Source organism: Phoenix dactylifera, unplaced genomic scaffold (assembly GCF_009389715.1).
Source record: "Phoenix dactylifera cultivar Barhee BC4 unplaced genomic scaffold, palm_55x_up_171113_PBpolish2nd_filt_p 000559F, whole genome shotgun sequence".
Classification (NCBI taxonomy): domain Eukaryota; kingdom Viridiplantae; phylum Streptophyta; class Magnoliopsida; order Arecales; family Arecaceae; genus Phoenix; species Phoenix dactylifera.
In genome coordinates, this window is record NW_024067966.1 from 51,649 (window position 1) to 63,869 (window position 12,221).

Consider the following 12,221-nt stretch of genomic DNA (forward strand, 5'->3'; position numbering starts at 1 on the left):
TTAGTATAAATTAATTTCCCTTAATATAACATAATATTAAATTATTTAAAATAACATATTAATGTATTATGATATAATATAATATAATATAATATTTATAGTATAATACTATAATAAAGATATAAAATAATATAATTATTAGTATAAATTAATTTCTCATAATATAACATAATATTAAATTATTTAACATAACATATTAATGTATTATGATATAATATATTATAATATTATATTTATAGTATAATACAATAATAAAGGTATAAAATATTATAATTATTAGTATAAATAATTAATAATGTAAATTTATTTATTTATTATTTTATTCATTGAAATATATTAATTTTTTATCTTATTTATTTATTCATTCATTCATTCATTTATATACATATTTATTTATGTATGTATTTATTTATTTATTCTTTCTTTCTTTTCTTGTCTTTTCTTTTTTTTCTCTTTTTTATCTTTCCTTTTCTTCTTTTTTTTCTTTTCTTCTTCGTTTCTTTTTTTCTTCTCTTCTTCTCCTTCCTTCCTCTCCCCCGTTCTCCTTTCTTCTCCTCCCGTGCGGCCGGCGGTGCCCGAAGGAGGCCACGCCGCGGCGGCCGTGGGAGGGGGCCGGGCCGTGGCCGGCGGCGGCGGCGGCTGCGGCAGTCGCGGCTGCCCCCCCGAGTGCTCTCCTCCCGCAAGGCCGACGGCGCCGGAAAGAGGTTGGGTCGTGGCAGATGCGGGAAGGGGGCGGGTCGTAACCGCCGGCGGCCACAGGAAGGGGGAGGGCGCCCCCTTCTCCTTCCTCTTCTTCGGCACCTCCCCACCGTGGGACCTCCTTGTTCGGTGCCTCCCCTTTCTATGACGGGGACATCGGGAAGACCACCCGTCTTCCTCTTCTTCGGCACCTCCCCATCGTGGGAGAGGGAGGAGGTGCGGCGGCGGGGGAGAGGGAGTGGGGTTGGGTGGAAGAGGAACAGGTGGTGAGAGAGAGTTTTTGGGAGGAATTTTTTTTAAATGGGGGTATTTTGGTCAAAAATGCAGCTTCCCGATAAAGCTGAAAACAACATTTTCGGAAAGCTTCAAATTGGAGCTTTCCCTCAAAAGCTGTTTTCAACTTTCCGAAAAAGATAAAATAACTGTCTAAAAATTTTACCAAACACCATTTTTTGTCTAAAAGTACTTTTGGAGGGCTAGAAAGTACTTTTTGACCCTCCAAAAGCTCCCCCAAATAAGGCCTTAATCAAAAATCAATTAGATTCGTTAATCAGATAAACTAATCTATGATCTGAATCCCATCATGATCAACTGAAACTGGCTCAAATATGAGGAATTCAAATTCGAGCTGAACGCGAACCATATGCGAACAGCCTTTTTTTTTTTTTTTTGCTAAAGCGGTCATTTCATACATCACGGGTACGAATACACCCTAAGGAGTCAGAATACAAAATGTCCCGAAGTGCGCCGGGCATCTCTCTCGCCCCAGCCCATAGGGTGCCTCCTGAGTGGCTCGCTACATACGCAGCCACCCAGTCGGCCGCCCCATTGGCCTCACGATATACATGCCTGGCCTGAAATGTAACCCCCTCTCCCACCATCGTCCAAATGTCGCGAAGCAAAGGATGAACACATCCATGACTACCCGGGCCCCTACGGATCCAGCTAATCACCGTGGCCGAATCACCCTCCAGAAAAACCGAGCTCGCTCGGAGTACCCGCCATGCATAAGACAGGTCCATCCATGCCGCTCGCAGCTCTGCCCCTGGAACAGAGATATCAAAAATCTGATGGCCCCCTGCTGCCACCACATCAAAACTCGGGCCCCTAACAACAAATCCGGCCCCTCCCCTCCTGCCGCCATCCATGACAGAGCCATCAAAATTGACCTTGAGGAAACTCGGAGGTGGGGGCTCCCAGGTAAAGAATACCCTGTGTGGAGCTGCCGAAGCAATATAGGAACCCCAGATGTCCCGAGCTATCAAAGGTCGATGAGCTGACTCTACCTGAACAATCTCTGCAGCCTGAGCTCTGGCCCGCTCCATCACAAAAAGTAGGGATAGCCGACGCTCCCCAAACACTCGGGCGTTCCTGGCCAGCCATATCTGGTACGCTGTACAAGACGCCCTGATAGCCAATACCCGCGTCTGAGGTGCACTAGCCCACAGCCGAACCTCCTCTAGGAAGAGATCTCTCCCACTCCAGGTGGCACCCAGGATCCCAGTCAAACTCCAAACACCTCTCGCCCATACGCAGTGGAATAGAATATGATCCACCGACTCCTCCACCCCACAGTCTGGACATGAGGGGGAAAGGCTCATACCTCGTCTACACAGCACTGAGCATGTCGGCAACCGCTCCCAGGCCACCTTCCACAGGAAGAGAGCAACCCTCTGGTGTAGCCCAAACCTCCACACCCAGCCACAATCTATGCCCGACTGTGAGCCTGACTGAAGGAGCCGGGCAACCTCTCCGACTCCAACGCTCGCTCGAGAGGTAGTGCTCCAGACCCTGGCATCTGGACCTGCTGATCCCGAAAGGGGAATCGACCGAACACGCTCTACTAGGTACTCTCCAAACAGCTGGCCCAGCCTGTCACCATCCCACTCTGCCTCTCCCAGCCGGAGGAGATCGGAAACTCGGAGTCCCTCCCCCACCTCAATGCTGATAGTCGTCGGCCATAGTCTCAAAGGAACTGCATCCACCCATGGGTCATCCATCACATCAACACTCCGTCCGTCGCCGATCAACCACCTCGAATGCGCCAGAGCCATAGGCACATACCTCCCAATCTCTCGCCACATAAAAGATCTCCTCCGCCGGCCTATCGCCTGGCCCTCGAGACCCGCTCGGCCATACCTGGCTATCATAACCTGGCTCCAGTGACCGAGCGGCTCCAGAACAAGCTGTACTGCCCTCCGTGCCAAGAGAGCCTCGCGTCGTACCAAGAGTGACTGCACCCCCAGCCCACCCTCCCTCAGTGGTAGACACACTCTCTCCCAAGCCAACAGATGTATCCCATGGCCCCCCCGGTAGGAGCCCCAAAGAAAGCTCCGCATAAGTCGCTCAATCCCCACCAGCACAGTCTTCGGCACCACTGTGTGAGCCATCAAGTAAATAGGCATGGAACACAGAACTGACCTGATCAACGTCAATCTCCCCATCATAGAAAGAGACGAGGCCCTCCATCCCTCTAATCTGCTCCGCACCCTCTCCAATAAAGTGGAGCACTCTGCCACCTGTAACCTCCTCCCTGTGATGGGGACCCCGAGATGCACCAGGGCCCCAGTCTGCTCCTGTATCCCCAGAGTCGCCCTGATCTCCCGGCGCACCCTCCCCTCAGTGCTAGGGCTGAAAAAGATAGTAGACCTTTGTAGATTAACCCTCTGCCCAGACATCACACAATACTCTGTCAGCACACGCTGGAGGGCTCTGGCATCTGACACCCTCGCCCTGGCAAGTAGGAGACAGTCATCTGCAAATAATAAGTGTGAAAGAGGTCGGGCACCCGGGGCTGGGCAATAGGGTGCCAGCTCCCGGTTCCCACAAGCAGCATGCATAGCCCGGAAAAGAACATCCGAGCAAATAATGAACAAAAATGGGGACAGAGGACATCCCTGGCGAAGTCCCATAGTAGCACGGAAGAAGGGCGATGGCGTGCCGTTGACTAGAATGGAGAAGCTAGGCCCCTGCACACATCCTATAATCCAGTCAATCCAAATTCGGTGGAATCCAAAGCTCTCTAATGCCCGCCGTAGGAAGTCCCATCGGATCCGGTCATAGGCTCGCTCCATGTCTAATTTTACTGCCATCAAACATCGCCTCCTCGAGGCTCGCTGCAGATCCCCCATCATCTCCTGAGCCAGTAAAATGTTGTCTGAGATACTCCTCCCTCCCACAAAGGCTCCATGCTCCTGACTAATGATCCGTGGCATCAGGCTCTTCATCCTCCCCACCATGATCCTCGCCACCACCTTATACAAGGTGGTACACAAACTAATGGGTCTATAATGACTCGGTTCCGAAGCGTCCACACGCTTCGGTATCAATGTGATAAAGGTGGCCTTCCAATCATCTGTCATCCCTACATGGCTAAAGTAAAACTGAACTGCCTCCACCACTGCCCTTCGAATAATACACCAATATCTACGGAAGAAGAATGGTGGGTAGCCATCCGGTCTAGGGGCCTTGTCCTCTGCCAGACCCCAAACTGCCTCCTGCACATCCATCTCCGACACTGGCCGAATCAAGGCTGTATTCTCTGACTCATCCACTCTGATCTCCGACCGGGGGAGTAGGCCCGTCTCAAATATCCCCCCATCCTCAGTCCATCTAGACCTGAAAAAGTCGACTAATACCTGTCTAACTGCCGAACCCTCCTCCACACGGTGACCCGCCCCATCCCTCAAGGAACGGATCATATTCCTTTGCCTTCTAATAACTGTCGATCGGTGAAAAAAACTGGTATTCCGGTCACCATCCTTGACCCACTGAATTCTGGACTTCTGTCTCCAGAAGATCTCCTGCTGGCGCAACAAGGAATGATGGGAGGCTAGTGATCGCCGCAGATCCACCATATCGGTCTCCGTAAGCTCCTCTCTTCGATCCTCCCGCCCCTGGGCGTCCAAAATCGCTGCCTCCACCTCCTCCAACCTCCTAAAGACATTGCCGACAGTCTCCCGGTTCCAACGCCGAAGCCGGCGTTTGGTGAGCTCCAGCCTGCGTGACACTCTCTGCATAGCGTCCCCTCGTACTGGCACACTCCACGCCTCCCTGACTACATTCCATGACTGGGGATATGACAGCCACAACTTCTCAAAACGGAAGGGGTTATGGTGCACCGATCCTGCCTCTGTCGATATCAAGAGAGGGCAATGGTCAGAGGCAATCCGAGCTAGATGACTAACCTGGTAGGCTGAAAAACGCTGGATCCAGTCTGGGGATGCAATGGCCCTGTCGATCCGCTCCCACACTCTAGCCTGCCCGGATTGATTATTGCACCAGGTGAAACGAGGTCCAGAAAAGCCGAGGTCCACCAATCCATTCCTCCCCACAAACTCACGAAACTCCCTCCTATCCACCGAATCAGAGTATTGTCTACCTCCTCTCTTCTCTTCTGAGCTTAAGATGCAGTTAAAGTCCCCTACCACCATTGTTGGTACTCCCTGGGTCAACAGACTAGTTAATTCTCCCCAAAGGGTTCTCCTTACCCTGTAGTCGGTGCTAGCATAAACCCCACACAACACCCACGGAAGTTCATTTGGTTCTGAAATGACCATTACCACTTGCTGAGAGCACTGACAAAATACATCCACAGAACCTAACCCCCGCTTCCACAACATCAGGATGCCTCCAGATAAGCCCCGAGACTCCACTGCAAAGGATTCCCAATCTTGTGCCACTCGCCGCTGAACTCGACGTAGTCCGTCACCGGATACCCGTGTTTCACAAAGGAAGCAAATTTCAGGATTATGAAGCTGTACTAACCTCTTAAATGAGGAGAAAAAGGAAGGTTTGGCGGCCCCCCTACAGTTCCAAGCTAGCACCTTCATAAGAACTAATTGACTTCCCCTGCACCAGGAGCCTGCTTGCCTTCCTGGATTGAGGCTCTCAGCAAATCTACAACCCTCCCATGATCCAAAATCGGAGACCCCTGTCTTGAGCCCCCGGACACGCCCCTTGTCACAACCGCCCCTACTAGCAAATTGAGGCTATTCTCTGTAGTCGAGCTGCCCAGCTCCTCTGAGCCACTTCTCCCAGCCACAGTGGTCGACAGAGCATGGGAAGAGCTCGCCACAGTCTCTGCAAGGGGCCAAGAAACTCCCTTCTCCTTGCCCAGCTCCACCATGAAGGCTTCATCACCCTTTCCTCCTTCGGCTCGAGCCGGTCCACCGACATCAGCCGCAGCCACCGGCGGCATCAATCCCCCCCGACTCGGGATGGGCACTGGGCCGGCCCCGCCCCCCGCGCTGGACTGGGCTTGGACGGGCTCCTAGCCCGCTTCATTGGGCTTCATTTGCTAGCCTGATGACCTTGTGCTCCAAACCTAGGTCTCGTGTACACGTGTTACTCACCTACTTGCTGGAAAAGCTGTCTGCTGTCCACGGAAAAGCCCTTCCAATCTCATATGCCTACTCCACTGGCTCTTTTCCCATCTCCGTGATCCAACCACCGTAGGAGAAATCGCCTCGGAAACCCTAGACTTCTCGTCCCCCTTCGGATCTCTATGTCGTCCTCCGACGACGATGACGAGCGGATCCCCTTCATCCAGCGGCCGGAATGGTCGGACGTCAGGCCCGTCCCTCAGGACGACGGGCCGCACCCGATCGTCCCCATCGCCTACCACGACGACTTCCGGGAGACCATGGACTACTTCCGCGCCGTCTACCTTGCCGACGAGCGGAGCCGCCGCGCGCTTGACCTCACCACTGAGGCCATCGGGATGAACCCTGCGAACTACACTGTGAGCTATCCCCTACACCCTCTTGCTCAATTTGTCGACGGATTATATCAAAAATTCCAATTTTTGAAGGAAAATTCTTCTTCTTCTTCTTTTTTGTCTTCTTTTTTACAAGTTAGCGAGTCCTTGTTGACCGAATCCTGTTTTAATTATCCATTGTTTAATCTTAATATCCTAGCTTTAATTAGTTGCACCAATATGAGCTGGAAATTGTGTTATGAGAACACATGTGGTTGCTTGAATTTTTGGCTTTCGTCCATTGAGGAAGCTTGCCCATTAATTTTCTTCTCGTGCGCTTTGATTTGAGTGGAAAGCAGGAGAAGTAAATCACTCGACTTCTGTAAGGTTTTTTGATGGAACTAGTTTGCTTAGTCGCATTTCATTGTCGAGCAAGTGTCGCCCTACAAAGCAGAATGCTTGTGCGTTATTATATTTTCAATCATGGGAAGTCTTAGCATAGTCAATGAGCTTGCCTTTGAGATGCTAAGTTGCGAGCTCATGCACTTTGGTTGTTACAGGCTGCTAGCAGTTTAGACACGCTCAATGAACTTACGGTGACCCTTGAACAGCTTTGTATTTGAATTGACACTTAGGTCAATTGATTTTGCCAGAATTAAATAGTGAAACTAGTGTTAGCTTTGGTAACAAAGGCAAATGCCAATATGTGACTTGAAGTATATTTGAAGGTTGTCAGTTAGCGGGCAACGATATGGATCCCTGTTAGAAAAGTTCTCAACTAGAGGTTTATAACTGCAGAGCATATGTGAAGAAAGTTCTAAAATTACCTGTTTGATTAATGATATAATCATGTTAGAGCTATGGAGTTAGGTCAGAGGAGTTTGAGTTCCGTGCTAGTATATGACATGGGTGCAGCTTTTTTCTTTTCTTTTTTTTTTTAAGAGAAGGGAGCATTGATGGATGGATGTGATCCCATTGATCAAGAAAATCTAGAACAGATTTGATAAATGTAGTCCCTATTTAATCTCTTGTTTTTTTCTTCTTTCTCTTATTCTAGTTATTTTCGAGTGAATGGAGGGACATGTATTTAGTATTTATTATAAAAAGAGTGCATATATAAGAGAAAAGGGAGGCGTACTGCCAAAGGAGTTTGCTTTAGAAGTGCCTGTGGAGTATGTTGGGATGGACATTAAAAAAGCAGGCATAGAGGCATGCTGATCCACCCATAGGAGTAGGCATTATAAGAAGAATATATAGATTGAGATTTAGTTCCACTTTAGCTACAAATCATTTGCATATTCTTAAGGTTTGATCCAATATCTCAAGTGGATCCAAAACCATAAGCAACTATGAATTGTATGCAGAGTTGATTAGCAGAATTGTCACTTTGTATACTTATATTAATAAAATATTGGGTGAAGCACTTTTTGGAAAAAACTTATTACACAATTTTTTAGAATATGAATATATATAAATGGATTTGGTATCATAAGGATTTTGTTGGAGTGTTTGCTAACAAAAGAACTTCACCTTTAAAGGATGTTGTCCTGCTGTTAGCAATGTAGTACTCAAGCATTTGACACTATCAAAGTTATACGTAAAAAAATGATTAAGAATATTTGCCAACACAGGTGTTCGTGAGGGAAGTGAAATGATTTTCAAAGGGAATGGAGATGATCTTTTCAAAGCATGCTTGGTAAATGTTCACATGAGTTTATGATTGGTGTGTTCTGAACTTGCACCATTCACAAAAAAATAAAATAAAATGGTAAATAAGGCTTAGTTTTAAAGCCATACTTCATCCCCAAAAAAGTTATTGTCTTTTTTATTGTTAAAATTATTAAGCACTTGCAGTATCCCCCTCATTATGGGACCATCTGTCCAAACTTGTGGCACATGCTATGCATAAAATTGATAATTGTTTCCAGTCATATATTTTGATATCACTCTATCTATTGCACTACCATAATGGACTTTAATAGAGACAATTTTTGTGCCAGTTATCCATTGAAGATATAGAGTGAATCAATTTCTTGGGCATGTTTTTCGACTCTGTTAATAATTGTATAATAATATGATTAATATTGAGCAATATGATACCATGCAGGATACATGTGCAAGCCTTTGTGCTCCACATGTAGTTTTAGTTGCACACTAAAACTCGTTATATTCTGAATTCTGGATAATGAGATGGTTTCCCAGGATATGTAACAAATCAGGGATATTTTATTGTTTACCTGTTGCTCGGTTGCTTTATGGTGTTTGTCTTGCCTCTGGTTTTGATTGGTCAACCATCTTGTCTCATTGTTATATTATCATGCTATGGACCTTTTTCTTTAACATTTATAAACGCAGCTTATTCATTTTGATTTCATAGGTCTGGCATTTCAGACGCCTTGTACTTGAGGCATTGAATGTCGATTTGCATGAGGAAAGGGATTTCATTGACGAAATTGCCGTACGCAATTCTAAGAATTATCAAATCTGGTGAGCAGCTGCATAGTGGATCTAATATATATGATGCGTGAAGAATATGAAGAATATGCAATTATTATATATATTAGTCTCTGGAACTTGTTTACTATGCCATGGTATGTGCTTCGATTTCTTCTACTCAATTGTGAACATGAGAAATAATTCTTCGGGCATTTTTGCTTCTATCTTCAGCATTTTTTAGGTGTTTATGTGCAGATTTAGGTAAATTAAGTTGTGGCTGGTCTGTAGTTATGCTTAGTAGTTTCTCTTTGTATTGATTGTGCTGGTTTATTTATCATATAGGCATCACAGGCGGTGGGTTGCAGAGAAACTGGGACCTCAGGCTGCAGATAAAGAGCTTGAATTTACAATGATGATACTTGCTCTTGATGCTAAAAATTACCATGCCTGGTCTCATAGGCAGGTGTGTTGCCTTCTTTAATTCCCTTCCTTTTCCATTTTGACTGTTTCTTGGAGTTAACTTTTAAATTGTAACAATTTCCTGAATGACTAATCAGACCAACCATCTAATATGTATCGATATTCTCCATGCTTTTCTTACAACCTTGTTGAGATTAACATACAATGACTATATTTTAGTTATCTGCATGTTTATGATTCTCCATAAATTGCTAGTGCAAGAAGCATATTCTATGTTAAGAAGTGGTAGACGAACACCATACTATTTCTCAGATAAGAATGGTAAAAGTAAGATGAAATGCTTTCTGTGCAGTGGGTTCTTCAGTCACTGGGTGGCTGGGAAAAGGAGCTTGACTACTGTTGTAAGCTGCTTGAAGATGACATTTTCAATAATTCAGCTTGGAATCAGGTATGCCTATATAGGTTCTTTGATACTAAATTTAGGTTCCACAGACTCTGATTTATGCTTTTAGCTTTTCCATCATTTCCAGTTTCCTGCCAGGCCTTTGATTTTGAGCTGTCATACAATCATGAAATACAAGAAGTGGTTCAGCATATTAAAAAAATTGTAAATCTGTACGTGAAAGAGCTACTAATTAAAATTTTCTCTGAACATGAGTGTATCTGTTTTAAAATTTTAAAATTTAAATGCAGAACATGTCCTCCTAGGATGAATTAATTATCCTTTGATGTACTGCATTGCATCTGTGATCGTTGATCAGTGACTCTCTTAAAAGTGCAATATTGGAGCATAAAAAAGAGCAGTCCAGTTTTCAAAATGCTTTCAGTAATATCAAACATGAATGCAGCTCGTGATGATTTAATGTTTGCCATAATATTAATCCAGATAATTCCTTTTAGAATTCCTGATATTTTTGTGCTGCTTTTATGTATTTCTTGATGTTATAGCAAGGCCGGACTCCAAAGCCTTAAACTGTCTCCTTTTCCACTTGCATATGAAAAAAATAATAGAAAAGAAAAGGGAAAAAAAAACCCAGAAGTGATGACCTTCTCCAGCATGGTCTCATTTGCATCGCATGTTCAGTGTTAATCTGTATAAGAGATGCCTTCATTTGTGAGATGGTCTGCAGTATTCAGAACTTTAGGGATTGTAGGATCTCTATGTGCTTAGATGTTTCGAACGTTAACCTTTGTCCTCCGTTTCTAAACTGACCAACAAAAGTAAGTTACTTTAAAATCTTTCAGTTTAGCATGTTATCCTTGTGTAACATGCCTGGCAGTCTGAACACCACCTGTAGCCTACAGTTACAAAAGAGTAACTAATCATTAGAGGATCATAGGGTTCATGCTTCAAAGTCTGCAACATACATGTGATGATGTTCATCACATTTGAGATACGGGAAAATTTTTCTGTTCTTCGGTCTCCATTATGCATTGGCATAAAAATTCTTAGGTACTAGATGTGCACAATGATTTTGTGATTCTGTGGTTAGCTGCAAATTAAGATTCTTGTAATTTAGCTTCCAAGGTGTCTGTAGGCGTGAAAGCATATGTATTGCAGGCATGCTGATTTCAGTGCCTTCAAGTTATTGGGTTCAATTATGTCTAATCATTTTGAATGCAGTCACATACCCCTTTTTATATGTAGAGGACATATTACTGCCAATTAGTAACAGCTGTTCTGCAACAGAGGTACTTCGTCATCACAAGATCTCCACTCCTTGGGGGCTTGCAAGCAATGCGAGACTCTGAAGTAAGCTACACGGTTGAAGCCATCCTAGCCAACCCTCAGAACGAGAGCCCTTGGAGGTACCTCCGAGGTTTATACAAGGGTGACACTGACTTGTTGGTAAGCGACAACCAAGTCTCCGATGTATGCCTGAAGGTCTTGAAGACTAATCACAACTACATATTTGCATTGAGCCTGCTCTTGGATCTCCTTTGTTATGGTTTCCAACCTTCTCATGAACTCAAGAGGGTCGTTCAGTTTTTGGGGAAAACTGAGACAGACTCATCGGATGCCAATTTAGCAACTACCATCTGCTCCATCTTAGAGACTGTGGACCCAATGAGATCAAACTACTGGGCATGGCGCAAAAACAATCTTCCTTCTCAGGTTTGTTGAAGCAGCCTGCTGCATTTTTCGCGTCTGTATCAGATTTGTGAGATATTTCATGTAAGATACTGATATTCAATCATATCTATGTTTGTTTCCTATTTAGTCCTCTTCTTTGATGTCTTTAACCTTTCGGACAACCAATGATGGGTTAAATATTTCTTAGTGTTGTTAGCAAAGGTCCTTTGATGATGTAGAGATTGGTATTTCCTCCATCTGGAGTTGCAAGGTATTTAAGCCACTGCACAAGCTATCAAGGCAATCTCCTATTTTTAGCTTGCTGTAAGTTGCCAATCAAAGTAGAACATTTGATCAAACAAGGGCAGAGTGATCCAAGGACTTAAATTATACATGTTTAAGATGATGTGGATTCGCATGCAACCTAATGCAAGGTGACATGTAACACTCTTTTATTCAGCTGCGACTCCAAGTGATCTACTAAACCAATTATTTGTGTTATGCAATGTTCTGTCTATGTACTGTTCAATGCTATTTCATTGTCTTAGCACATCAGCTTCACATGAGTTGATGTGTTAAAATTAATTGTTGTTTGCATTGTAGATCCAAGTTATAACTTGAAGTTGTATTAGCCTTTTATTTTCCCCCCAAAAAGCAGGGCAATTCATTCCTCATTCCTCAGAATAAAAATCTTCAACAGCTTTTTTCACATTCAAGAGATGAAAAATTGGAAAATCACTTGCAGAAAGAACTTTGGATGCCATTGGAGTATTTTCAACAAATAGTGATGAACATACATGGGCGTGTTGTAGTGGAAGGATTAAGTTGAACAAGGTTTGGTCTTCCATCAAAGTTAGCGCCTGCGCTTAGGAGTTATTGAAAATTTAACAAATT

General features: G+C 44.5%; 1 protein-coding gene across 1 annotated transcript; it reads left to right on the forward strand.

Annotated features, from left to right (window-relative positions):
- The first annotated feature begins 6,136 nt into the window (after positions 1–6,136).
- LOC120106532 (protein farnesyltransferase/geranylgeranyltransferase type-1 subunit alpha-like) lies at positions 6,137–11,530 on the forward strand. Its single transcript, XM_039119476.1, has 5 exons — positions 6,137–6,442; positions 8,775–8,884; positions 9,176–9,296; positions 9,606–9,701; positions 10,944–11,530. Exons 1-5 carry the CDS (start codon positions 6,206–6,208, stop codon positions 11,376–11,378), a joined length of 999 nt encoding a protein of 332 aa, XP_038975404.1. The 5' UTR covers positions 6,137–6,205; the 3' UTR covers positions 11,379–11,530.
- Positions 11,531–12,221: the final 691 nt, after the last annotated feature.